Source organism: Microcebus murinus, chromosome 3 (assembly GCF_040939455.1).
Source record: "Microcebus murinus isolate Inina chromosome 3, M.murinus_Inina_mat1.0, whole genome shotgun sequence".
In the NCBI taxonomy this organism is placed as follows: domain Eukaryota; kingdom Metazoa; phylum Chordata; class Mammalia; order Primates; family Cheirogaleidae; genus Microcebus; species Microcebus murinus.
This window is the reverse complement of record NC_134106.1, coordinates 21,112,591-21,138,799: the sequence shown is the minus strand read 5'-3', so window position 1 is coordinate 21,138,799 and position 26,209 is coordinate 21,112,591. Positions and strand designations below refer to the sequence as shown.

At 58.0% G+C, this 26,209-nt stretch overlaps 1 protein-coding gene across 2 annotated transcripts in view; it reads left to right on the top strand.

Moving 5' to 3' along the window:
* The window catches only part of OTOF (otoferlin), an 89,593-nt gene that overhangs the window by 57,156 nt on the left and 6,228 nt on the right, over positions 1–26,209 (top strand). For both annotated transcript variants that reach the window (XM_076000615.1, XM_076000616.1), the window contains exons 10-40: positions 2,873–2,935; positions 3,321–3,405; positions 7,084–7,243; positions 8,031–8,217; positions 8,455–8,641; positions 10,179–10,402; positions 10,816–10,924; positions 11,329–11,509; positions 11,600–11,720; positions 12,610–12,710; positions 12,820–12,910; positions 13,051–13,167; positions 13,288–13,440; positions 13,709–13,898; positions 14,005–14,129; positions 14,486–14,620; positions 15,277–15,438; positions 15,620–15,739; positions 16,197–16,358; positions 16,457–16,619; positions 17,148–17,218; positions 18,763–18,792; positions 19,197–19,328; positions 21,671–21,737; positions 22,950–23,086; positions 23,185–23,319; positions 23,562–23,699; positions 24,017–24,144; positions 24,229–24,399; positions 24,996–25,156; positions 25,857–25,999. In XM_076000615.1, the coding sequence (XP_075856730.1) occupies positions 2,873–2,935; positions 3,321–3,405; positions 7,084–7,243; positions 8,031–8,217; positions 8,455–8,641; positions 10,179–10,402; positions 10,816–10,924; positions 11,329–11,509; positions 11,600–11,720; positions 12,610–12,710; positions 12,820–12,910; positions 13,051–13,167; positions 13,288–13,440; positions 13,709–13,898; positions 14,005–14,129; positions 14,486–14,620; positions 15,277–15,438; positions 15,620–15,739; positions 16,197–16,358; positions 16,457–16,619; positions 17,148–17,218; positions 18,763–18,792; positions 19,197–19,328; positions 21,671–21,737; positions 22,950–23,086; positions 23,185–23,319; positions 23,562–23,699; positions 24,017–24,144; positions 24,229–24,399; positions 24,996–25,156; positions 25,857–25,999 (4,149 nt within the window). The remainder of the gene's footprint in view (positions 1–2,872; positions 2,936–3,320; positions 3,406–7,083; positions 7,244–8,030; positions 8,218–8,454; positions 8,642–10,178; positions 10,403–10,815; positions 10,925–11,328; positions 11,510–11,599; positions 11,721–12,609; positions 12,711–12,819; positions 12,911–13,050; positions 13,168–13,287; positions 13,441–13,708; positions 13,899–14,004; positions 14,130–14,485; positions 14,621–15,276; positions 15,439–15,619; positions 15,740–16,196; positions 16,359–16,456; positions 16,620–17,147; positions 17,219–18,762; positions 18,793–19,196; positions 19,329–21,670; positions 21,738–22,949; positions 23,087–23,184; positions 23,320–23,561; positions 23,700–24,016; positions 24,145–24,228; positions 24,400–24,995; positions 25,157–25,856; positions 26,000–26,209) is intronic.

The following is a 26,209-nucleotide window of genomic DNA, read 5'->3' as shown; positions in this document are numbered from 1 at the left end:
TGGAGCAGCCTCTGGCCTAGATAAGGGTCTATTTCCCGTGACGGATGTGGAGACGGCCCCACCGCCGTGGTCACCTGATAGTGGAGAAGCCACACTGGCCGACTCCAGGGCTTGCCTAGTTGCACCGGCCCACGCGCCTCGGGTTTCATTCCCACTGTTTCCTCTTTCCAAGCACAGCGCTGCTCTCCCCACTCCCCGGGGAAACTCCTGCTCACCCTGCAGGGCCCAGCTCAAATGTCCTTGCCACTGAGCAGCCTCCCCCGCTCTCTCTGGGTCAGAGGTCAGCACCGTCCTCTCTCTGGGGTGATGACCTTCCTGAATTGCAGTTGGTCCTTCCTGTCTCTGTCCCCCGCTGTGAATACGTGCTCAGAGCCTGGCACATCCTTGGAGGTCTCCATGTCACTGTGCTGAATGGATACTCGCCCAGCGACAAAGCAGGCATTCCCTGAGCAGGGCTGGGTGCCAGGCAGTGGCAAACGGACAGTGTGGGACTGCAGGAACGAGCGAGATGCGTTTCTGCCCTGCACAGGTCCCCTGCAAGCTTCAGCCTCGAAACCATTTCCTAACCTCCGTATTTATATCCTCCCAGACTAGTCATTCCATTCATCTTTGGACCATCCTAAATGTATTCCAGATCCCATTTTTTCACAAACCCGAGTAGCTCTGATTTTGTTTCTGTCTGTTCCCTTTAAACTAGCGTTTGTCAAACTCAGCACTAGATATTTTGGACTGGATGTTTTTTTTGGTTGAATGATTTTAGCAACATCCCTGGCTTCTACCCACTAGATGCCAAAACAACCCCCCTTAGTTACAGCAACCAAAACTGTCTCCAAGCCTTGACAGATGTCCCCTGGGGTGAAAATCGCCCCCACTTGAGAGCACCACGCTGAGCTGTCTTGCCAGGATTCCTTCCAGCCCAAGGCTAGGGCTTTCTTTCCCTTTTCTTCTCTTCCTGTGCCACATTTCTTTTCAGGAAAAGACACCTCTCTGCCTATGGATAGGTAGTGCTTCTGGCTAATTCTCTGAGCTGGTGGGAACCTTCCTTTGGCTCCGCTAAACAACAGAGGGAGGTGGGGACTTTCAACAGGACTTGGCAGGTTTCTAAGCTACTACAAAAGGGAAATAGTCTCAGGTAACACGAGGAATGTGACACAGACAGCTCAGAGAGCTCAGTGGTCTGGCCCTGGCTCAGCTAGCTCCACCCCTGGGCTGGCACAGCTGAGCCACCGCCTGATGGACAGCCCCGCCTGGCTCCCAGCCTGCCTGGGTGGAGGGAGGTGCACAACCTCTGTCCCCGCAGAACAACCTGGCAGTTCACTGCCCGAGCCAAGGCCTCTTCCCTGTATGTGCATGTGGCCCCGCCCCGGGCACCTCGGGAGCCCCATCCTGCCTCCTGCCTGAGATCAACCTCCCTCCTTTGCCTCAGATCCTACTCTTTCCACATCCCAAAGAATCTGGCATCGCACCACCCTGCAACACTCCAACGTTGTCTTATTTTTCTTCTGGCTACTTTGCCCTTGCCTACAGGGTGTTCTACTCCAGAATATTCTAAGTACAACTGTGAAAGCCCATGTATGCACAACGGCAGGAACTAGGAATCTGCCATCCGTCCCTCTCTCTAGGCCTTTCCTCTTTCCCACACACCTCTGCAGTGACCACCCTTTCTCCCCTCCCCCACAGTCAGGCCATGTGGCGTGTCCCCGCCTCCTCCCTCCCAGTCACACCTCAGTCTCTGCCACTGTTTCTGCCCCAGGGCGGTGTCACTGACACTGCTCTCCTCAAGGTCACCAAGGACCTGGCTGCTCCTAAGTACACTGTCCACTATCTCCAGTCTCCCTTGACCGTGGGTTCCTTCATCCTGCTGCCTGCCCCTCCTCTTGGGGACTTCTCAGGCCACCTTCCTGCTCCCAAACCGCTCCAGCTCCTCCTCCCCAGCCTCCTTCCGTGGCTGACAGGCTGCTGCTTCTTGGAGCCCTGTCCTGGGCCTGCGTCCCCTGGAGAGATGCAACACATCACAGAGGGATAAACTGAGGCTCAGGGAAGGAAGTGACTGACTCAGCAGTAACTGCCAGGCCTGGCTGGTTGTGAAGTCGGCCTCACCTGCAATGCTCGAGGCTGAGCCTCCGGCAGCCAGGAGCGAATTTTCTTTAGACGTTTGCCCCAAGCACCGTGGCACCAGTTCTGCCTTCTGCCCACGAGTTCACCAGAGCAGGCGTCCTTCTGCTCACGGCACAGCCAGGCCAGGGTGGGGGGGGGACAGTTGCTGCCCAAAACACTATATTTACAGCTGATTAAGTGCTTTCATAGCCATAGCTCATCCTTTCTAAGACTTGCCTTATTTTACATTTTAACACCGCTGAAGTTGAGATGCATCTTCCAGGCAGCCTTGTGGTTTAATGGCAATGTCTATGTGGCCCATAAAACCACAGGATGTCTTACAATCCATGGCATTTTAGATTCGGTGGAATACTTTGTAGTATCTCCTCGAGCCTCATAACAAGACTCTGAGATGGGTGTCATTACCCCCAGAGGTTCAGAGAATGTGTTGCTCAAGGCCAGCTAGGAAGGGGCAGAACTGGGACTAGAACCCAGGTCTCCCAGCTCCCCAGCTATGGGTCCTTCTGAACACAGCAAATGTGTGTAGACGGGTCACCCGCTGCTCCCACGTCCTTCCCCACATAGCGGGTGAGGCCCCGTCCCACCCCACCCCACTCCCCAGGGCCAGTCAGGACCAGACAGTTGCCACAGCATCTCCTCCAAGCTCTGGGGCTCGGGGGAAATGGCCGGGGTGCCAGGAGGGAGGGGCCCGGCACTGCCGCAGGCCGGAGCTGCTGCCGTAGTGACCGCAGGCCCGGGTCCTTCCCCCCTGCAGTACTTCGTCTTCGACTTCCACGTCTCTCCTGACGTCATGTTCGACAAAATCATCAAGATCTCGGTGAGTGGGGGGCAGCCCCTGGCAGGCAGGGCCCCCACCTTAAACTGCACCTTTGCGCAGACCTGAGAGGCGCCGTCTGGCTGGCTGGACCGGGCATAAAAGGCAGCCCCTGCCTGGACTCACGGCTGGGCGAGCGGGCGCAGGCTGGATTCGGGTCCCCTCACCCCTTTAGCCGGGTCCCTCTGTATAGTGTACAACCTGGTCGCCTGTACTTGGCAGCCAGCCTCAGCGAGCCACTCCCGCCCTGCCAAACGCCCTCCCGCTTCACTGTAAGCCCAGGTCCCTAGAAAGACAGGTGGTGCCACCACCAGCGGGTCCCACCCTGCCCTATGGAAGGATTTATGCCTGCCCAACCTGACGGGGGGCTGGTGCTTCTGCCCGGAAGGTGATCCACTCCAAGAACCTGCTCCGCAGCGGCACCCTGGTGGGCTCCTTCAAAATGGATGTGGGAACCGTGTACTCCCAGCCAGGTGAGTGACCGCGCACCGGCTGGTGGCCCCGGGGCACGTGGCTCAGGGAGCGGGACCCTTCCCGCTGTGGCGGTGCCGGCTCAGCCTGGCGCGGACACACACGCAGTCTGGAGACAGCACACACAGCCATATGGCCTGCGGGGAAGTGGCGTGCGCGGTCTGTACACAAATGCGCGAGCAACTGCGTCCCAGTCTGGCGGTTCTTACTGATGATCAGGTCAGCGACTCCACCGTCTGCTCAGCAGAAGTGGCAGGCTGGCGAGTGCCTGCGTGTGCGCACTCTGGTCAGGAGCTGCAGAGGACGCCGTGAGGGAGACCTGTCCTCGCAGCCTGGGGAGGGGCTGTGACCACATTCCTGCCTCCCGGGCTGGCACTGCTGAGCAGGGAAGACCCCCCTTTCACCCTCAAAGGAGCCCCAGCGCCCCACTCTTACAGCTGAGGGGCCCGAGGCTCGGAGCCAGGCTTGGCCAGCCACACGGTTGGCGGCAAAGTCAGGCTGTGCGGCTCGAGAGCCCCACGGAGTCACACTGTCCAGTCCAAGTGTGGCGGTGACACTCAATGCCAAATGTCCTGTGGCAGACCCTCAGGGACTGGGCCTCTAAAATCGCTTTTTATTAATACAAAAATCCCAAGCCACCTGAGGAGCAGCCGCAGGGGGTCATGGCTGACTGGCAGCTCTGTGGGTGCTCGTGGGCCAACACCACACAGAGTTGGCGAGGGAACCCCAAAGGGTGGCCAGGAGAGCATGTGACAGTGGGCCAGGCAGAGGAGGGCCCTCAGCCTGCCAGGTGACCGCTCACCACGTGGCCAGTTCAGGAACCACCAGGTGTCCCTAGAGTGAACCCACTGCTCAGAGTATATTAATAAATAATCCCTTGTGCCCTTTGACAGTGACAATGTAATTTCACCTGAATTGTCACATTCATCCCTCACAAAAGACTGAGGCAAGCAGCCGCATGTCTTCCCATTTCACAGATGAGATAAATAAGGCTAAGAGGAATGAAGTATTAATACCTTGAAGATGCTGCTAAACTTACAGGTTGAACAAACTGATGATTTCTTGTCGTTCAACCGAGTAGACACTTGGCTGGAGCACATTATAATTGGGGCTCAGACTAAGGAATCCAAGTCCAAAATCCAAGATTATACACATAAAATCACAAAATTATAGAATATTTAAGCTGCACAAGACTTTAAAAATATCTAGTCTAATGTCTCTATTAAGATAGAGAAACTGAGGCCCAGGGTGATGAAGGGACGTGCCCAGAGTCTAGGAGGCCAGTGCCCTCGCCACTGCCCCACACGTGCCGTGTCCTCAGTAGAGGACGTCCTGCTGACCGTCCAGTGCTGCAGGGAGCAGGAAAGTCAGCCTGCTGCCACGTTCCCTCCCAGGAGGCACACACAGGTGTGGACCACTTGGTTAGAATGACATGGCATTCCCAAGGACAGGCTCAGTAGTGCCCCAGTGCCATTGGCAGGCCTGAGGCCTGGCATCAAGAGAAGGCCGGCAGGGGTGGAGAAAGAGACAGTGAGGAGCCTAGTATGGACCTCTGGGCTTCTGGGTGGCAGAGTCCTGGTGAGGAAACCACTGCCACTCATGGGGCGCCGGTAAGTGCTAGGCACTGAGCTAGGCACACTGTCCCAGCAGGCCCACCCGCCCAGTCGCATGTAGGCATCAGCACTCTCGTTTCGTGGTAAGGAAACGGAGGCTCGGCCAGCTTGCACAGTGGGCCCAGGGCCACACTGTGAGTGGCAGAACCAGGATGTGAGTCCAGGTCTGGGTGGGCCCAAAGCCCAGTCTCCGCACCAGGGTAACCCACCCTGCGACTTGCTGCTCCTGCTGAGTCTGTCCCTGAGCCCAGTGCCCTCCCAGGGCATGGGAGCCGAAGTCACACAGCCCTTCAGTGGAGCACAATGCCTTTGCCCTGACTGTCTGCAGTTTGGCCCGACCTTCCTCATGAGTCCCTGACCCCACCAGGGCATTGCTGGACAGCGTGCTCCCAGGGACACGGAATTCCTGGGTGCTGCTGGGAAGCTTTGGGTGGTGTCAGTATCTCTTGGAACTGGAAAGGTCTGCTGCAGGGCGACATTTGCAGCATCAGATGCAGCAGTAGGAAACCATTCACTAGCTGCTACTCTCCGCTGGGGGTGAGGAGGGGCCACACAGGGGCCCCGCTCCTCCTGTTGGGGCTCCCAGAGGAGGTGCGGCATGCTAGCAGCTCGCCCAGCCCAGCCAGCCTTGCCTGGCGGGGTCGGGGCCAGGCGGAGGCAGGTGAGACGACGTTTAGGGCTGGTGAGCACACAGTGCAGGGCCTTGAGTGGCCCTCGTGTCTCCGGCCTGAGATCACACAGTGTGAGGCCTGGAAGGGAAGGGCCTCAGACGTCATCAGTCCACTGTTAACCTGCCACAGGGACCCCTGCGACAGCACCCCTGATTGGTCACCCTGCTTCTGCTTAGGCCCTGTTTTAGACATCTCACTTTCTGTGTCAGACCAAAATCTGTCACCCTGTAACCTTCATCCCCTTCCACAGATCTATCTTTCAGGACATAAAGAAAAATCCATTCCCTCTTCAAATAGCCTTAAAGTTTGAAGGCAAATTTCATGTCCCTCCTGAACCTTATTCTCTTTCCTTGCTACATTTCTCAGTTCATCTAACCACGTACACATCTGTCCATGTACCCTGTATCCATCCGCCTACCCCCAGTCTGTCCACGTATCAGTGGGTCCTTCTGTGCATGAATCTATCCACTGTCTGTCTGTCTATCCACCGTCTGTCTTTCCATCCACTCAGCCAGCCATGCAGCCCACCACCCTGCCTCTGGGGGGTCCGCCTCCCACCCGGCCATCCAGCTGTGTGTCCACCTCTTCATCTGACACCCGTCTGCTGTGGCAAGGCCCTGTAGCTCCAGGGACACGGCCCCTCCGTGGGGGCATGCTAGCTCGCCTGAGGGGCTCTGGTGACTTCCTGCCCTCTAGCCGTCCTTGTCCTTCTCTTCAGAGTCTACTGTCTCTCCTGAGACACTGGCCTATCCCCAGACAGGCTGGCCTCTGCTCCCACACCTCAGGAAGCCCACCTTGGAGGCCAGGGCCTGGGCGGCAGTAGAAGGTGAAGGAGGAGGGAAGGAGGGCGGGGCTGAGCCCTGGAGAGGCCAGTGTCCGCACAGAACAGCAGGAAGAAGACGCACAGCAAGGCGCTGGCCTTCCCTGTGTTTGTGTACCGGGTTTACAGTAAACCTGGAGGGGCAAACCCTTCCTAAAGCGCCTCCTTCCCCGACGTCTGTCCTTGCCTCCGCACAGTCCTGGGTCCCGGGACACTGGAGTGAGGCTGCCAGTCCCTGTCTTTAGGAGGCTCTGAGTCTAAAATTGGAGGTAACAATACGCAGATAGTCCCAGTGCACAGCGGGAGGGGAGGCGTGTGTGTTACACCGAAGAAGCCAGGATCAGCTCTTCTGAGGAAGTCAGGGAAGGCTGCATGGAAGAGGAGACACTTGAGCAAAATGAGAAGTTTACCTAGTGAACGGGGAGGGGGAGTTGTGGCAGGTTGGGGGTTGGGGAGAGTGGGGATGAGGGCACCCCAGGCTCAAAGAACAGCAGACACAAAGGCGTGGAGGTTTGAAGCCGGGCCATGAGTTCAGAGAGGTAGGAGCGCCCAGCAGTGCCGCCCTCCCCACTGCAGAGCACCAGTTCCATCACAAGTGGGCCATCCTGTCCGACCCCGACGACATCTCCGCGGGGCTGAAGGGCTACGTGAAGTGTGACGTCGCCGTGGTGGGCAAGGGGGACAACATCAAGACGCCCCACAAGGCCAATGAGACAGAAGAGGATGACATTGAAGGGTGAGGCCCGCCTAACCCTGCCCCTGGAGACCAGCCTGGCCCATCCCAGCCCCAAAGGGAGCTCCCGGTGCGACTTGCCCCTGGCTTCCGCCCCCTCCCTCAGCCTGTCCTCGGCCCTCTCCAGCAGCCCAGCTCTTCAGGGAAGGACTGAGGCAGGGCAGGGGTGGGGTGGGATGGCTGAGAACTGCTGGAAGATGCTGGAAGACCAGAGTCCGGGAGCTGCTGGGGCCTGAGGACACCAGCGGGATGTCTCCAGGATGGCACAGAGATTTCTTTTGGTGCCATTTCCAGCAGCTGATGGTGGCTGTTGAGAAATATTCTAGGCCCTTGTCCGGACTCAGTGAGAAAATGCTGGAATCCGGTGAATCGGGTCTTCCACGGGCTGAGGGAGGGAGAGTGGCTATTTGTGAAGTTTTTGTCTGCGAAACACAGGCTATACCACAAAGCTGTGAAAGGTTAATAATGACCCTAAGAGTGTATCCTACTCTGCAATTTACAGAGCACTCACATGTGTTAGCTTCCTTGAGCCCCACCATACTCCTGGGAGGGGGGTGTTCGAATCCCACCTTTAGGCTCAGGAAACTGCAGCTCAGCAAGACGGGGAGATCTGCCCAGGATCCCACAAGCAAGCGGGTGCCGTGGACGCCAGCATCTGATTCTAGTGTAGGCCCCCTCAGCCGTCTTTCCCAGACTGTGCCAGGACCCAGGGGCATGTAGATGCCAGGACAGGGGTTGGGGACCTGGACCTGGACCTGGTCACCACAGCCCCGGCCGTATGTGCCAGCAGGAACCTGCTGCTCCCCGAGGGGGTGCCCCCGGAACGCCAGTGGGCCCGGTTCTATGTGAAAATTTACCGAGCAGAGGGCCTGCCCCGGATGAACACCAGCCTCATGGCCAACGTGAAGAAGGCTTTCATAGGCGAAAACAAGGACCTCGTGGACCCCTACGTGCAAGTCTTCTTTGCTGGCCAGAAGGTACTAGGGTACAGGTGCAGGAGGCTGGGGCTGGGGTGACAGGCATCACAGGTGAAGGGTGATGGCTATGGAGCCTGGGGGCAGGCACGAAACAAAATCTGAGCCTCCAACTGGTGGGGCTGGGAGACCGAGGCCAGGCTGGTAATGCTCACCCTTGCCACCTGGCGTCCTCAGACCGAGAACTGAGGAAGGCGGTGGTTCAATACAGGCACCCTAACCCTCACTTCCTCTTGCAAGGGCAAGACTTCGGTGCAGAAAAGCAGCTACGAGCCACTGTGGAACGAGCAGGTCGTCTTCACAGACCTCTTCCCCCCACTCTGCAAACGCATGAAGGTGCAGATCCGGGACTCTGACAAGGTCAACGACGTGGCCATCGGCACCCACTTCATTGACCTGCGCAAGATTTCCAACGATGGAGACAAAGGTCAGCGGCAGGAGACAGGTGGGGCCGGGTTGGGGGTGCGGGTGGCCTGAAGGGAAGGAGCAGGTGAGACGCCCCTCTTCACACCACCACCGTCACCCCAGACCTTGGCCTGACAGGGACTTCAGGGCCTGGTCAGCAGCCCCCACCTTAAGGGCAAGGTGGGAGGTCAGGATTCAGGCCTGCTCAGAGCCTGGCTGGCTGGATGTAACAGTAGCTGGGTGAACTTTGCACATTTTCCCCCATCTGTAAAATGAAACTAATGATGACTATGTAATAATTTCAGTGTAGATACACATGTAGAGTATATACATTGTATGTGTGTATAATTACAGTACATACACACCACTTCACATTAATAATCGTGCCTGTCTACAGATGTGGGTTCCACCACCCCCTAGGATCCAGACACTGTGCTAGGTGCTGAGACAAGATGGAATGAGACAAGAATCCATACCTGGGCCGGGCGTGGTGGCTCACGCCTGTAATCCTAGCACTCTGGGAGGCCGAGGCGGGAGGATTGCTTGAGGTCAGGAGTTCAAGACCAGCCAAGCAAATGTGAGACCCCCATCTATACTAAAAATAGAAAAATTAGCCAGTCACACACCTGTAGTCCCAGATACTTGGAGGGCTAAAGCAAAAGGATCCCTTGAGCCCAAGAGTTTGAGGTTGCTGTGAGCTATAATGACACCACTACACTCTAGCTGGGGCAACAGAGTGAGACCCTGTCTCAAAAAATAAAGTAAAGTAATCTATTTCTACCCTCCAAGTGCTCATTAAGGAGGCAGGTGTGCTACCAGAGGGTCGGACTTTATGCAGAAGACACAAAAGGCCACATATTGTCTGATTCCACTTATGTGAAATATCTAGAATAGGCAAATCCATAGAGACAGAAAGTATTAATAGATTATTGGTTTCCAGGGGCTGAGGGGAGGGGAGTTGGGACTAACTACTACACAGGTGCAGAGTTTCTTTTGAGAGGGATGGAAATGTTCTGGGATTAGATGATGGCTCCACAGCAGAGTAAATAGATGAAAAACCATTGAAACATACGCTTTAAAATGGTGAATTTTATGTCATGTGAAGTATATCTCAATTTTTAAAATGCTATAAATGTGTTTTTAAAAATAGGCAGTATAAAAAAGTAAACCAAAAAAAAACCCCAAACCATTTATGCTACACCTAAGACCCAACAAATCCCACCCAAGAGGGGAAACAGCAAGGGGGGACCTTGAGAGAGGAGGGGAGGGGTCCGCACGGGCCAGGTGGCACCGTGGTGGGGGGTAGACCTGCAGAGACGGTGCAGGGCCCCAAAGCCATGCTGAGGGTCTGGGAGGAGCTGGCATCTGTTGGCAGCTCCTGCTCTGAGTACCAGGAAGCAGAGAGCCTGGTTTTGCCTACGCATCACACCCAGCTCAGGCTCCCCCAGGGAAGAAGCAGACCCAAGAAAGTGCTCCCCACGAGTGCAGTACGAGAGGTCTGTCCCACACGGCTGGCGCACACATGAAGTCTCAGCTTCACCCTCTCCCCGCTGCCACAGGCTTCCTGCCCACGCTGGGCCCGGCCTGGGTGAACATGTACGGCTCCACGCGCAACTACACGCTGCTGGACGAGCACCAGGACCTGAACGAGGGCCTGGGCGAGGGCGTGTCCTTCCGGGCCCGTCTCCTGCTGGGCCTGGCGGTGGAGATCCTGGACACCTCCAACCCTGAGCTCACCAGCTCCACAGAGGTGCAGGTGGAGCAGGCCACGCCCGTCTCGGAGGTGAGGTCCCGGGCTGCACTCTCCCCAAGGCCCGAGCTCGGCCCCTTCCCAGGCGGCAGCCTGAGTCCTGGGCTTTGCCAGTTTCTGCCCTGTCTGCCTCAGGGGCCAGACCCCAGGACAAGGCTTCCTCTCCAGAAGCAGAAGCCCCCACTCTGCCCCCAGCAGGTCCTCAGTCCCAGGTCCACTGCCTGCCTGCACTCTGCCCCTCCTCACAGCCACGTCTGTCCCCGTGGTGTCCAGAGCCAGCCCTCCTTCTGGGGACATCCAGGCTGGACGCTATAGGGGTCTGGGCTGCCTGGCTCCAGGGCTGGGTAGGATGTCCCAGCCACCAGCCCAAGTGACATCAGCCCAGGCCCACAGTCCCCACTGTCCCCACCGAGGCTGAGGGATGGTTTGAACTATCTCCCCCACAGAGCTGCACAGGGAAAATGGAAGAATTCTTTCTCTTTGGAGCCTTCCTGGAGGCCTCAATGATTGACCGAAAAAACGGAGATAAGCCAATCACCTTTGAGGTCACCATAGGTGAGGGCTGGGCCCACAGGGGGTCTGCACCCAGCCCCTGGGGAGCTGTGAAGGACGCAGCACCCCGCAGAGGGGCCGACCCTTAGCTCCCCCTACAGGCCCAGGCTGTGCTGGGACCTGGGGAGGAAGGAAGGGAGCAGCCCTTGGAGAGGAGAGAGTGGGATTAGGGGAATGCAGGCCTCAGCCAGGCTGGGCCTTGCGCTCAGATGGCACGAGGGCTTCCAGAGGCCTTTATGGGGACTGAGGCCGTGGGGACCTCTCTTGCCAGTGTTTCTGTGGTGTCTGAGCCCCACGCCCTGACTTTCCCTCTCCCCTCCCCCAAACCCAAGGGAACACCTGTACTGAACAGCGGGCAGGGCCCAGTGGGGAGGGACTCAGGCCCTCTGTGGCCCTTCTGCCCGCAGGCAACTACGGGAACGAAGTGGATGGACTGTCACGACCGCAGCGGCCACGGCCGAGGAAGGAGCCTGGGGATGAGGAGGAAGTAGACCTGATTCAGAACTCCAGCGATGACGAGGCTGGTGACGGTGGGGACCTGGCCTCAGTGTCCTCCACGCCACCCATGCGGCCCCAGGTCACGGACAGGTGGGTGCCTCCTGCCTCCCGTCTTCCTGTGGCCAGCCCTCCCACCTCCCTGGGCCTCCAGAATCAACCTCCCACTTCCGCCCGCCCCAGGAACTACTTCCATCTGCCCTACCTGGAGCGCAAGCCCTGCATCTACATCAAGAGCTGGTGGCCAGACCAGCGCCGCCGCCTCTACAACGCCAACATCATGGACCACATTGCTGACAAGCTGGTCAGGGCCGGGCCGGGGGGCGGGGGCTGGGTGGGGGGTCCTGGGGGTCAAGTTGCTGCCTGAGGGCCTTGCCTGCCACACTCAAGGTCCCTCAGCATGGCAGCTCGCCGTGGGGCAGAGGCTGCAGGAATGGCCCTGGCAGAATCTCTATTCCCATCCCCTGCCCCAGGTCCCAGGATTCTGGGCAGATGCACCAGCAGGAACTACTGCTAGTCATTGCAGCTTCCAGAGAACCTGGGGCAGGAGTGCCAGCTTCCCTGATTCTTCTGGAAATCTTAAAAGCAAGGCTATTGTGAGGTGTTCTCCCAGCCCTTTGCTAGCGTCTTCCATCTTGTGACTGTAACCACAATTAAAGCCTGTAGCCTTTACCAGTGTGACCTATGCCTGCAGCCACCTGCTGGGCTTCCCCCTGAGAGAGGGGACTGGCTGCCCCGTGTCTCCAGGCCTCCCAGGGCTCTCAAAGCCAGAGCCATGTCCCCTCCCCAGGCCTCTGCTCCCATCGCCTGCCCAGGTCCCAGTGGAGTCTGAGGACCCTGGCCCCCGCAGTCCAGGGGTTTCCTGGGGGTGGCTGACCCCTCTTCTCTGGCCTGCACCAAGCCCCCTCTCCAGCCCTGAGTTCTGCCCGCCCCTGTGAGCCCACCAGGGCCAGACTCACAGCCCAGAGGCGGCTTCTTCAGGAACTGAAGACCCCACAAATGCCAAGGTCGTCAGGTTCTGCAAACAGAACCTGGGAAGCTGGCAGCTTCCTCAGGAGGGACAGATGCTCGGGATGGCCCTAGTGAGAGGCCCCAGGTCACAAGGTCCCTCATTCGCCTGATGAGTGGAGAGGAGACATTTGGGGAGGCGGAGGGGACTGCAGCTCAGTGTCACCCCGTCTCCGGGCTCACAGGAGGAAGGCCTGAACGACGTGCAGGAGATGATCAAGACAGAGAAGCCCTACCCTGAGCGCCGCCTGCGGGGTGTTCTGGAGGAGCTCAGCTGTGGCTGCCAGTGAGGGCGGGGTGGGCTGCGGCAGGGCGTGGTGGGCTGCATGAAGGGGACCTCTGGGGCTGGGCAGAGGAGGAAGCCATAGGCTCAACCCTGGCTCCCCCCACCCCAGCCGCTTCCTCTCCCTGGCTGACAAGGACCAGAGCCACTCGTCCCGCACCAGGCTCGACCGGGAGCGCCTCAAGTCCTGCATGAGGGAGCTGGTGAGGACGGGCTGGACCGCAGGGGGCGAGGAGGGTGCAGGTGAAAAGGGGGCGTCTGCCTCTGAGGTCACAGCTGCCGCCATCCTGGCCCGAGCTGCCCCCTGGGTGGCTGAGCTCCGCTGGCGTCCCCTCCCATGCAGGAGAGCATGGGGCACCAGGCGAGGACACTGCGGGCCCAGGTGAAGCGGCACACGGTGCGGGACAAGCTGAGGCTGTGCCAGAACTTCCTGCAGAAGCTGCGCTTCCTGGCGGATGAGGTGTGCGGCCGAGGGGAGGGGCTTGTCCTCATCTGGCCTGGCTCCCTGGGTCACTCAGGCACGGGGCACCCAGCCAAGAGGCCGGACACCCCTTACCCGCTGCCCCTCCCCCACCCCCAGCCCCAGCACAGCATCCCCGACGTCTTCATCTGGATGATGAGCAACAACAAGCGCATCGCCTATGCGCGGGTGCCCTCCAAGGACCTGCTCTTCTCCATCGTGGACGAGGAGATGGGCAAGGACTGCGCCAAGGTCAAGACGCTCTTCCTCAAGGTGCCAGAGGGAGGAGACGGGCGGGGGTCTGGATTCTTTCAAAGGGTCAGTCTCCCCTTGAAGGAGCCACAGCCCCACCTGGGTCTGGCGGGCTAAGCCCTCAGGTAGCAGGTGCTCAGAAGAGAGCCCCCATCTCCCTCCGTCTCCCATGCCCACCCCCTGCCAGGGTCCCACCCTCTGACCAAGGCCTCCACCAGCCCCTGAGCCTTCCCCACCCTGTGGGTCCTGGCAGCTGTCAGGCTCCTGGTGACCCTGTGCCCATCCCCAGCTGCCGGGGAAGCGGGGCTTCGGCTCGGCGGGCTGGGCGGTGCAGGCCAAGCTGGAGTTCTACCTGTGGCTGGGCCTCAGCAAGCAGCGCAAGGACTTCCTGTGTGGCCTGCCCTGCGGCTTCGAGGAGGTCAAGGCGGCCCAGGGCCTGGGTCTGCACTCCTTCCCACCCGTCAGCCTGGTCTACACCAGTGAGTGAGGACCCTGTGGTCTGGGTGGGCCCCTCACGCCCACCCTCACCCGGGACAGGGCTGGAGGGCTGCCTGCCCCCAGAGCCTCAGGCTGCTGTCCCCACAGAGAAGCAGGCCTTCCAGCTCCGAGCCCACATGTACCAGGCCCGCAGCCTCTTTGCCGCAGACAGCAGCGGGCTCTCGGACCCCTTCGCCCGGGTCTTCTTCATCAACCAGAGCCAGTGCACGGAGGTGAGGGCCTGGGGAGGGGGCGTGGCTCTGGCTTTGAGAGCCCTGGAAGGCCCAGAGACATGGGACAGCCAGTCCCCTAACTCTCAGGGGGAAGCCTGGCAGGTGGCTGCAGGCCCACGTCACACTGGTAAAGGCTACAGCCATTAACTGTTATGCTCACAAGACCGGAAAGACATTGGCAGGGGGCAGAAAGCAAACCTCATATTAGCCTTGCTTTTAAGACTTCCAGAAGAATCAGGGAAGCTGGCACTCCTGCTCCAGGTTCCCTGGAAGCTGCAGTGAGTAGGAGTGGCTCCTGCTTATGTATCCGCCCACCCACTGCCACTTGTGGCCTATCTCCCCATCCCATGCTGTAGGTGCTAAATGAGACCCTATGTCCCACCTGGGACCAGATGCTGGTGTTTGACAACCTGGAGCTGTACGGCGAAGCTCACGAGTTGCGGGACGATCCCCCCATCATTGTCATCGAAATCTACGACCAGGATACCATGGTATGGGTGGGCTCTGGCGCCCGTGACCCCCACAGCAGCACACCTACCCCTGTGCCTGCAGTCCACCTGCACGGATGCTGGGCTGGCCACCCCCTGACCCTCCTTGGCCAGATGCTTACTGGGGAGCCGAGTCTGGGCTGGTGACCAGTCTCTCCAGGTGCCTCCTGTGGGCTCTCGGCATCCTGATCAGTTCCTGACACTGTGGGGCTCCGGACGCCAGGCCCAGGCACCCCTGCCTCCTGCACACCAGCCTCCCACCCCAGGGCCCCCAGCCGCTGCCCACACACGTGCAATCTGTGACAGCCTCACAGCTCTCCGTGGAAACTCTGGAGTGGGCAGTGAGGGATTGGGGTGACCACCAAGGGTCGGGGAGCCACCTTTCTACAAAGCACCTCAGCTGTTGAGGTGCCTCAGAGAGCCCTGGACTAGAGGTAGGAGGGCCTGTGTCTAGTTCTGAGTCCTGCATCTGCCACTCACTCACTGGCCTTGAACGAGTGGTTCTGAGACTTGGTTTTCTCCATCTGTAAAATGGGTGACCACACCTGCCCCTTGCAACAAGTCACGGGCTGTGGGAAGGACTAGATGAGATCACAGGTGTGAACACCTCTGGCAAACAGCGAGCACCGGCAAGCCATCTGGGTTGTTTGTCGTGTCAGGGCAAAGCCGACTTCATGGGCCGCACCTTCGCCAAGCCCCTGGTGAAGATGGCAGACGAGGCGTACTGCCCGCCCCGCTTCCCGCCCCAGCTCGAGTACTACCAGATCTACCGCGGCAACGCCACGGCGGGAGACCTGCTGGCCGCCTTCGAGCTGCTGCAGGTGGGGCTGTAAGGAAGAGAGGCTGTGGCGGGGGGGCTCTCTCCTTCCCACCCTGACCAAAGCTGGGGGCCTGGGGCCGTTTAGCCGTCCCTGTCTCCCCATACCTCATGGCAGACAACCTGTGGGGAGCGAGACCTCAATCCCAGCTCCCCGTGTGTGACCTGTGACCCCCATTCCCCAGATTGGACCCACAGGGAAGGCCGACCTGCCGCCCATTGACGGCCCGGTGGACGTGGACCGAGGGCCCATCATGCCTGTCCCCGTGGGCATCCGGCCTGTGCTCAGCAAGTACCGCGTGGAGGTGCGTGCGGGGCCCTCGCTGGCCTGCCCTGCACAGGCTCCTGCTGTGTCTTCCATCCTGGCCCCTGTTCCTGCTCACTCTCCCTCCAGCGAGGGTCACCCGTGCTCTGCACTGTTGCTGGGCAGACTCAGCCATCTTGGGGACCCACAGTCACCAGTGGGAGCAGCAGCAGAGCCAGGCTCCCGCCCCAGTCTAAGACCTCCCCCTATGTCCCAAGTTACACAGCCATGTTCCGGGACTGTCCCCAGATGTCCCATCTGTATCTCTCCTCTGCCCACCCCCACCCCGCAGCCTAGACCTCACTGCCTGGAAGGTGACCACCCCTCCTCAGCTCTCCTGGCCCACTCCCACCCTCTGAAATCTCCCACCCCGCCACCCAATTCCTGTTCAGGTGGCCCAGTGTCCCCATGGCTGCCTTCCTTGACTGAAGGGCTGTCCCTGCCCAATCGTCTCCCAGGTACTGTTCTGGGGCCTGCGGGACCTGAAGCGGGTGAACCTGGCCCAGGTGGACCGGCCACGGGTAGACATCGAGTGTGCCGGGAAGGGGGTGCAGTCGTCCCTGATCCACAACTACAAGAAGAACCCCAACTTCAACACCCTCGTCAAGTGGTTCGAGGTGGTGAGTGCAGGCCAGGGCAGAGTGGCAGTGTGGCCCAGCTGGCGGGGTTTCTCTGCGCCTTCCCTGAGGCTCAGGCCCAGCATCACCAACGCCCCCAGGACCTCCCAGAGAACGAGCTCCTGCACCCGCCCTTGAACATCCGCGTGGTGGACTGCCGGGCCTTTGGCCGCTACACCCTGGTGGGCTCCCACGCCGTCAGCTCCCTGCGACGCTTCATCTACCGGCCCCCAGACCGCTCGGCCCCCAGCTGGAACACCACGGGTACGGTCACGCCCAGAACCCAGGCCTGGCCCCTCCGTGTCTGCAGAAGGGGCTCCAGTTCGCCACCCACTCCAAGCCGCTGCCCAAGTTTGCTCCTTGGGGAGCCCCCAAGGGGGCCGGGAGAGGGCAGGAAGGAAGGTCCCATCCCGGGGGCCAAGGAAAGCTGCCCAGGGCTTCCCGTCACTCCAGAGCCAGGGGCCAGACCTGCAGGGCCTTCAGGCAGATGGCGTCCGTGCGGGTCAGCGGAGAAGGCCCAGCCTCCTGCAGCCTCCCTCCCGGCTCCCCCTTCTCCCCGGCTCACTTTCCCCCCTTATGCACATCTTTCCTTCTTCAACTGTCCTATCCCTCCCTCTCCCCTCAAAAGGCTCCAGAATCAGCTTTAGAGGCCTTTGCTCCTTCCTGCCCCTTGACTCTCTCTGTCCCTCCTGCTCCTCCCCTGTCTGCCTGTCTGTCCGTCTCCCTGTCCAGTCAGGCTTCTCCGGCACTGCCACATGCTGCGCAATGGGGGTCCCTCTTCTCACCCCACAGGGGAGGTCGTGGTGAACATGGAGCCGGAGGTGCCCGTCAAGAAGCTGGAGACCATGGTGAAGCTGGACGCGGTAAGGCGGGTGGCTCAGCCCCACGCATTCTGGAAACACACACCTTCGTGCCGCCCAGCCCGAGAGCCAGGCCATCTGCCCCGAGAGAGCAGCATTAGGTCACATCTTCGGCATATGATAGTTAAAGACTGACCTTGCTTGTGTGTGCAAACAGCTCCATCCTAACCTGTCCTGGCATGCACACACGTGCGTGTACGTGTGTGGACAACAGCCATTCGCATGCAATGCTCCCAGGCCTGGGTTGGGGAAGGATTTCTGGGTGGAAGCTCCTTGTTCCTCTCGGCCTTGGCACTAAGTGCTATTCATCTGCCAGAGGGACACCTGTCGCCTGGGGCTGGGTGTGGATGTGGCTGATGGGCTGCAGACCCTGCAGGGGAGGGCAGGGTGGGGGCCGGCCTGCAACAGGCCACCTGAGGTCCAGACACTGCAGAGTGCCCAGAGTGGGCTTCCTTCCGCCACATCCTTTCATCCTGTTCCCAGCCGCATGTGTTCCACGCAGCCTGGGGCATCTCCTACCTTCTAAGGCCTGAGCTTGGTCTGAAACGACCTTCCCTTAACCAGTAGCCCTTGACTCCCATGGGCCCAGCCAGCCAGCGGGTTATCTCTGGCCGTCGCTCTTGGGAAAGGGGAGCAGGAGAGGCCACAGCCTTGGGGAGCACTGCCAGGAAAGCTTTCCCGAGGCCCCTCTTCCCCCTCAGTACCCACCTCCTGAGCCACTCCCTGAGCAGCCTCTCCTCCATAGTGGTCAAAAAGCCGCCTGGTTTCGGGCCATCCGCAGCACATGACAGAGGGTGGCACAAGCCTGGGCTTCCCTGGGGTCCCTCACCCCAGCTCTGGCGAGCCGTTTGGCCCCGTCCCTTTCCGGTGTGTGACTGTGTGTGTCAGCTGGACAGAGGCAGCCTGCCCTGGGAAGGCGGAAGGATGGGTGGCAGGCGACCTGTTTAGCCTCACCCAGGGCAGCCTTCCCTCCTCAGCCCCGACTGCTCCTTGAAATCACCGAGCAGTTCAAAATTATACCAGTGCCCAGCGCCTGCCCTGTGCACTCAGTGGGGTCCTGGCACTGACATCACTAAGAGAGTAAACTTCTAACGTTCTCATCACAAAAAAAGTTAAATATTTGCAATGATAGACGTGTTCACTAGCCTAATTTAATCATTCCACATTATATTAAAAAACTATAACACCACATTGCACTCATAAATATATACAACTATTCTCAACATACAATTTTAAAAAACTAAAATAAATAGAAAAAAGTTAATAACTCCCCGGGTGATTCCGATGTGCACCAGGGCTAAGAGCCACTGCCCTAGCACGTCTCAGGAAGTGTCAGAAACATCTTGAAGCAGACCCTTTGCTCTTCTTGTTCATGCACACTTGGCCTGTGGGTTAGGAGCTCCCAACACACAGGGGACATCTGTCTCCCTGTGAGCCCTCTCAGCTCCTGTCCCTGTCTCCCCCACACGCCCTGTGCTGGGCTGCTGCCTGCCACTTCAGGGCCCAGTGGCTAATTCTGTCCCTGTCTCCTTGGCTCCCCTCTGCAGACTTCTGATGCCGTCGTCAAGGTGGATGTGGTGAGTGTGGGACCCTGCAGGGGCTGTGGGGCGAGGGGGCCCCGCACTGGCAACAGTGTCCAGCCCAAGGGCCCAGAGTAGGGACTGAGCCAGCCCTAGCCCCTGGATGCTCAGGCCAGCACAGCCCCCCAAAGAGGCAGAGGGAGGGAGCTGGATGGGCAGCAGGTCCCTGAGTGCCAATCTGACCCTGGCCAGAAGCTCACATTGGCAGGTTATAGCCCTCTCTGGCCCACGGCATCCTCCTCCACCCCTTGGACATTGGTGGCCCCGCAGAGCCTCATGGAGCCCAGGGCTGCCTAGGGGCAGCTAGCAGGATGGGCAGGGGCCTTCGGGATTGTCCAGGGTTCTGGGAGGGGCCAGGAAGCAGCGGCCCATGCAGGACTCAGGATCTGGCCATGCTGCAGGCTGAGGAGGAGAAGGAGAAGAAGAAGAAGAAGAAGAAAGGCACCACGGAAGAGCCAGAGGAGGAGGAGCCAGATGAGAGCATGCTGGATTGGTGGTCCAAGTACTTCACCTCCATCGACACCATGAAGGAGGTGAGCAGCAGAGGAGTCCGGCTGGGGGAGGTGAACACTCAGACCCTCCCACCAGCTGCTTTCTCACCCACCCCACCAATACGAGCTCCCTACTGCCCCATCTCACATCCTTGAAGTTCTGGCTCAGAACTCACGATTTCCAGGGTGAAGGTCCAGTCTACCCACTTGTCTTCATTCATTCACTCCACAAACATCTCTTGAGTGTATGTGATGGCACCATCTGAGGTGCTGCCGGAGCCCAAAGATAAGACGCCACCCCTGCCCTCAGGCGCCTCCAGTACGCTGGACAAAATGGGCATGTGAATGGAGACTTACAGTGGGATAACAGGCCACTCAAGGCCTGGAAGAGTCAGGGAAGGCTTCACAGAAGAGGTGACCTTTGTGAAAAAGGAGAAACATGTTCTCAGAGGTCAAAAAGGAACAACTGCTTCTCAATGGTCCTTACAAGTCATCTTCATACTGTTCATTTTACTCAGCTTGGTCACTGGCACTGTGAAAGATTCTTTTCTTTTTGCATGTATGTGGGATTCATCTCCCGAGCCAGACTGCAGGTTCCAGAAAGTGCGTTTCTCCTCCCCCTCATTTGTCTCTTCTCCACACTGCGCACCTAGCTCAGGGCGCTCTAACTGGCCGGCTGATCAGGGGGACACGTGCCTGCAGTTGTGTTTCCTCAGTGGAGCCTGAGCTGATCCAGCCACGCTCTCTCCCAGGCCCTTCCCGTGAACCAAGCTGAGTGTGATGTCACCATCCATATTGGTCAGAGCACACATGAAGGTGCTGTTGCAAGTTAGAGTGGTGGGAACAAGACAGAAGTTTCTTCCTTTCTTATATGATGCCTTAGAGTTCAAGGTTAGGCTGGTAGAGTGACTCAGTGGTGTCAGGAACTAACATCCTACCCTCCTGTCACTGGAATCCGTAGGGTTACAGGTGGCTCACCAACAAGTCCTAAATCCCATGGGCAGAAAGGGTTAGAGAGGAGGAGAGGAGGCATAACCCTTTCCTTTTCAGGGCTCACGTCACTTCTACTCACATTGGCCAGAATCTAGTGTCCCTTAGCCATACTTAGCTGCAAGGGAGGCTGGGAAATGTAATCTTTTGCAAGGTGGCTGTGTGCCCAGCAAAGCTTCTAAAGAATAGGAGGGGAGATATAATTGGGAACAACTAGTAGTATCTTATCCCACCATCCTCTTGGATTCCAGTTGGCCTGGCTGGAGCTCCAGGAGGCCACCTGGTCTCATCTCTACTCCTGCAATTTCTGCAAACTACCACCAGGTGGCAGTGGTGAATTAGTTGAAACCTGTTAATTTCCAATGGGGTGTGAGTGAAAGAAAAGTACATTCTCTTAGTTTTACTTTACATTTTTAAAAAATCATTAATATCACTAAGAAGTGACATTAAAGAGCATTATATTTTTAAATGATACACTATTGAAAGATTTATAAATCCCTAAGTATAGTCATATTACACACATAATAAACTTTTTTAACCCGCTTAACCACTTCGGTACAGCGCTCACCAGCCGAGAAACCTTGCCCACAGCCGGCACTCATAGTCCACACGATAGTTTGTGCTGTGCATTGACGATGAATCCGTTTTGCTCTTGTGTGATGAGGAAAGCTTTAAAGCACTGAAAGCTTGTTTTACTTTACAGGCAGCTTTACTTGTAATGTAAATCAGAGTAGGTAACATATACACATATGTTTTTATTACATTATTTTTTTTTTTTTTTTTTTTTTTTTTTGAGACAGAGTCTCACTTTCTTGCCCAGGCTAGAGTGAGTGCCGTGGCGTCAGCCTGGCTCACAGCAACCTCAATCTCCTGGGCTCAGCGATCCTACTGCCTCAGCCTCCCTAGTAGCTGGGACTACAGGCATGCGCCACCATGCCCGGCTAATTTTTTTTATATAGATATTAGTTGGCCAATTAATTTCTTTCTGTTTATAGTAGAGACGGGGTCTCGCTCAGGCTGGTTTTGAACTCCTGACCTGGAGCAATCCGCCCGCCTCGGCCTCCCAGAGTGCTAGGATTACAGGCGTGAGCCACCGCGCCCGGCCTTATTACATTATTTTTAAATGTTCGCAATTTTATTTTGATAAATGAAAAATTAGAAAAGTCATATCACGGCTGTCGGCTAAAGTCGCTGTGCGCGTTCATCTGTGGCTATCAACTATAGTTAACACTCATACCGAAGTAGTTAAGCAGAGCACATGATGGATTCGAATGCAGTAGGAAAGAGTAGCTGATTCTAGTGCATTTAAGACAGGTCTGGGACCACAGTTTGGGGTCCATAGACCCCTCCCAAGGAAGCCCACCTTCCCTCCTCCTCACCTTGTCTTTTGGCAGCAACTTCGACAACAAGAGGCCTCAGGAATTGACCTGGAGGAGAAGGAGGAAGTGGAAAACAGCGAGGGTGAGCCCTGGAATCCCGGATCTCTGCCTCCTTTTCCCCTGCCCGCCTTACCACCTGCTTCTCTTTCCCCTCCCACCGCCCTCGCAGCTGCAGTAGCCAAGGGCGGACAGCAGCAGGAGTCCCTGGGCACCAGCGCAGGCTTAAGCCCTTTATCTAGAGTAGCTTCTGCTCTGACCAGTTCAGCAGCCACAGAATATCAGAGCTGGAATAGTCTTCAGAGCTCATCCCACCCAGCATTTTCCAGACCTTTTATTCACGGAAGAATATTCTAGAATATTCACAGAAGGGCATTCTAGAGGGAAGAGAGGGTTCTGTGGTCAAATCAGTTTAGGAAATGCTGATTTAAGCAGGTTCCTTTGGTACAGGATTTCTCAGAGCCTTTAATATGCAAATATTGTTACAAATCTCTGAAAGGAAGACAGAGTATAAAATATTTCCCAGCTTATCAGACTACAATAGCCTTTCTTTCTTTTTCTTTTTTCTTTTCTTTTTTTTTTTTTTTTTTTTTTTGAGACAAAGTCTCACTCTGTTACCCAGGCTAGAGTGCCGTGGTGTCAGCCTAGTTCACAGCAACCTCAGACTCCTGGGCTCAAACAATCCTTCTGCCTCAGCCTCCCAAGTAGCTGGGACTACAGGCATGTGCCACCATGCCCAGCTAACTTTATATATATACTTTTAGTTGGCCAATTAATTTCTTTCTATTTTTAGTAGAGATGAGGTCTTGCTCTTGCTCAGGCTGGTTTCGAACTCCTGACCTTGAGCAATCCACCCACCTTGGCCTCCCAGAGAGCTAAGATTACAGGCGTGAGCCACCACACCCAGCCTGCAATAGCTTTTCTTCTAAAGCATTCCAACATCACCTATACCTGGAACTCCACTGAATGCGGTTTGGGAAATGCTAATGTAGAATGAGCTTGTTAATATTATGGACAAGAAGAGTGAGGCAGGTGAGAGGGCAGGGTGCTGTGCAGCGACAGGCCATGCTCCTTCCTGCCCTGCACTGCCCAGGGGCATGATCTGAATGCACCTGCACCAGGCAGGTATGCAGGGAGAATGGTCTGCAGTTTGCAGCTGAGTACACAGAGCGCATAGAAGTGTCATTAGTAAAGTGCATTAGTGGCAGGGCTGGGTCCTGACCCCAGCCTTCCTGCTCTGAAACCTGCCCCCTTCACCACTGAGCTGCATGGGGCCTCATTTTCTGCTCCTGGCCAGGCCTGAAGGGGCCAACGAAGGGCAAGGACAAGGCAAGGGCTGCAAAGGAGGAGAAGAAGAAGAAGACCCAGAATCCTAGTCCCAGCCAGGGTCCTGAGGCCCTGGAGAAGAAGAAGCCCAAGATTGATGAGCTTAAGGTGAGGGTCTGGGCGTAGACACGCCAGGGAGCTGGGGGCGCGAGGCAGGATGAAAGCCAGTGACAGGCAGCAGACCCTGATGGCCTGGTCTGGCCCAGGTGTACCCCAAGGAGCTGGAGTCCGAGTTCGACAACTTTGAGGACTGGCTGCACACTTTCAACCTCCTGCGGGGCAAGACTGGGGACGACGAGGACGGCTCCACCGAGGAGGAGCGCATCGTGGGCCGGTTCAAGGTCAGGGAGGAGCCCGGGCCCAGCCCCTGAGCACCCCCACTGCCCCAAGGTCTCTCCCCCACCCTTGCCACCGCCCTGGCCACTCCCTCCCGAACCACTGCACTTCCCCTGGCCTGGCAGCTAAAGGGCTGAGGCCCTGTTGCAGCGCTGTCCAGACCTTCCCGTGCTGTGAGCTCTTGTGACTGCCACCCCTGCCTGTGCCCAGGCAGACCTGCACCCTGACCCCCACCCGCCTCCCCCAGGGCTCCCTCTGCGTGTACAAAGTGCCACTCCCAGAGGACGTGTCCCGGGAAGCCGGCTACGACCCCACCTATGGCATGTTCCAGGGCATCCCAAGCAATGACCCCATCAACGTGCTGGTCCGAGTCTATGTCGTCCGGGTGAGACTCCCATTGTGTCCCCTCCCCGCCAGTCCCTGAGGCCTTCTCTCCAAGAGGGACTGAAGCAGATGCAAACTGCATGCCCCAGATTGGGAGGCACCAGGGAGGCCATCTGGTCTAGTCCCCACCTTTTCTAGAGGAGGAAGCTGAGGCCCAGAGAGGGACAGCCACTTGCCTAGAGTCACACAGCAGGTCTCACTGTGGTCCAGTGCTCCTGCCCCTGCCCTTCCCCATCATGGGGCCCTCGGGCAGCCGGGCAGGGGCCTAGCAGAGGAGCCAGGTGTGGGGAGCCTGCTAAGGCAGCACCCTCATCCCAGGCCACAGACCTGCACCCTGCAGACATCAACGGCAAAGCCGATCCCTACATCGCCATCCGGCTAGGCAAGACGGACATTCGCGACAAGGAGAACTACATCTCCAAGCAGCTGAACCCTGTCTTTGGAAAGTAAGGCCTCCTGGTGCCCTCCCCTTCCTCAAAAACTCTCTCAGCTAGCCCACCCTACAACCCTCCTCCCACCCCACCCGCCAGGTCCTTTGACATCGAGGCCTCCTTCCCCATGGAATCCATGCTGACGGTGGCTGTGTATGACTGGGACCTGGTGGGTACAGACGACCTCATTGGGGAAACCAAGATCGACCTGGAGAACCGCTTCTACAGCAAGCACCGAGCCACCTGTGGCATCGCCCAGACCTACTCCATGTGCGTGGGGCGGGGCACGGGGTGTGCCTGCTCCACCTCAGCACTAAAACAAGATTCAGAGCATGGTGATTTAGGAAGGTGGACATACTGTGGTTTCTGTCCCAGGCCAGGCTTCTGTCCCTGCAGGCTCTGGGCACAGACTTCAGGGGACAGGACTGCAGAGTCCAAGAAAAGGAGAGAATCAGGGGATTCCAGCACATAGGAGGCAGGACAAGGAGAGAAGAATGGGCTGGGGAGGGGGAGAGGGGAACAGAGGAAGGGGGAAGAGTCCACTGAGGATCTGGGCCGGCCTCTGACACTTACAGGCTGTGCAACCCTGGTCAAGTCTCTTAACGTCTCTGGTTTTCAGTTTGCTCATGGGAGTCTTGAGGTTCCAGAGGAGTGGGCACAGTGGGGGATGGAGTGGGGCTGGTTTGGATGACACTGAGCATGTGGGCAGCAGCCCCAGCATCCCAGGTGAGCCTGGAGCCCAGGGCAGGCCCACTCGCTGACAAGGGGCAACAGCCAATTTCAGAGAACCGGCTGCCACCACCTGCTGCCCAGGGAAGGCTCAGTCCCAGCCGAGCCCCACCAGGCCTGTGTGTCCCCTCACGCAGACACGGCTACAATATCTGGCGGGACCCCATGAAGCCCAGCCAGATCCTGACCCGCCTCTGCAAAGACGGCAAAGTGGACGGCCCCCACTTCGGGCCCCCGGGGAGAGTGAAGGTGGCCAACCGCGTCTTCACTGGGCCCTCCGAGATTGAGGATGAGAATGGTAATGGGGTGCTGGGTGGAGCCACCTGCTCCCCTTCCAGGGGGTTCCAGAGGCCAGGAGAGATCCACACTTCCCTGGGGGGACCTCAAGGCCAAGGCTGAGTGCCCTTAGCCTGATCCCCCTCCGGTCTGCCCAGCCACTGCACTCCCACCCCCTCCTACACTGCACTTCCCGCTTGTTCCACACCCCTCCCCCCACATCCTGGCATCCCAGTGGCAGAGGGAGGTTAGCCCCATTCTGCAGAGGAGCAAACCGAGGAGCCAACAAGTTTCAGTGACATGCCAAGGTCAAGTGGCTCTTTAGAGGCAAAGTGAGTGTGTGGACCCAGGACCACATGGCTCCAAGCCCCAGGCTCTCCCCACTCCTCTGCCCATGGGTGCTTTCTAGAGAACCAGGAGGCATCCGTCCCGGGGGACTTGTGGCCATCACCTTCAGGTGCCTGGGTAGGAAGCAGATTCTCCCCTCCCTGACCCCTCTCTCACAGCCCAGCAGAGGACACTAAGGGAATAGACCTTTCTTGGCCCTAATAGGCCAAGCTGAGATCTTGGGCAAGCCACTTCTCCCTCTGTGCCTCAGTTTCCCCAACAGTAAAATGACGGCTGATGGCTCAGGGGCTTCTTTGCGCCCCTAAATCCCTGGCCCTAGCAAAGTTCTCTTGGTTCTGCTGAGCCCGTGAGAGCTGATCCACCGGCACCCACAGGTCAGAGAAAGCCCACGGACGAGCACGTGGCGCTGTCGGCCCTGAGGCACTGGGAGGACATCCCCCGCGTGGGCTGCCGCCTGGTGCCGGAACATGTGGAGACGAGGCCACTGCTCAACCCTGACAAGCCAGGCATCGAGCAGGTGACACTTGCCTGGCTGGGACCTGGGGTTCTTGAGTATTTGGGCCCAGGGATTCCCAGCCTGGGTCTGTAAAGGGAGAAGCTGGCCTTGCCTGGGAAGCCTGGCAGGTGCCTCCCCACCAAGACCCCTCAGGGTAACTCGTGGATGGATGGGTGTGTCTTTGCTTTGACTGACAATGACATCAGCTCAATAGAGACCTGGGTTGTCTCT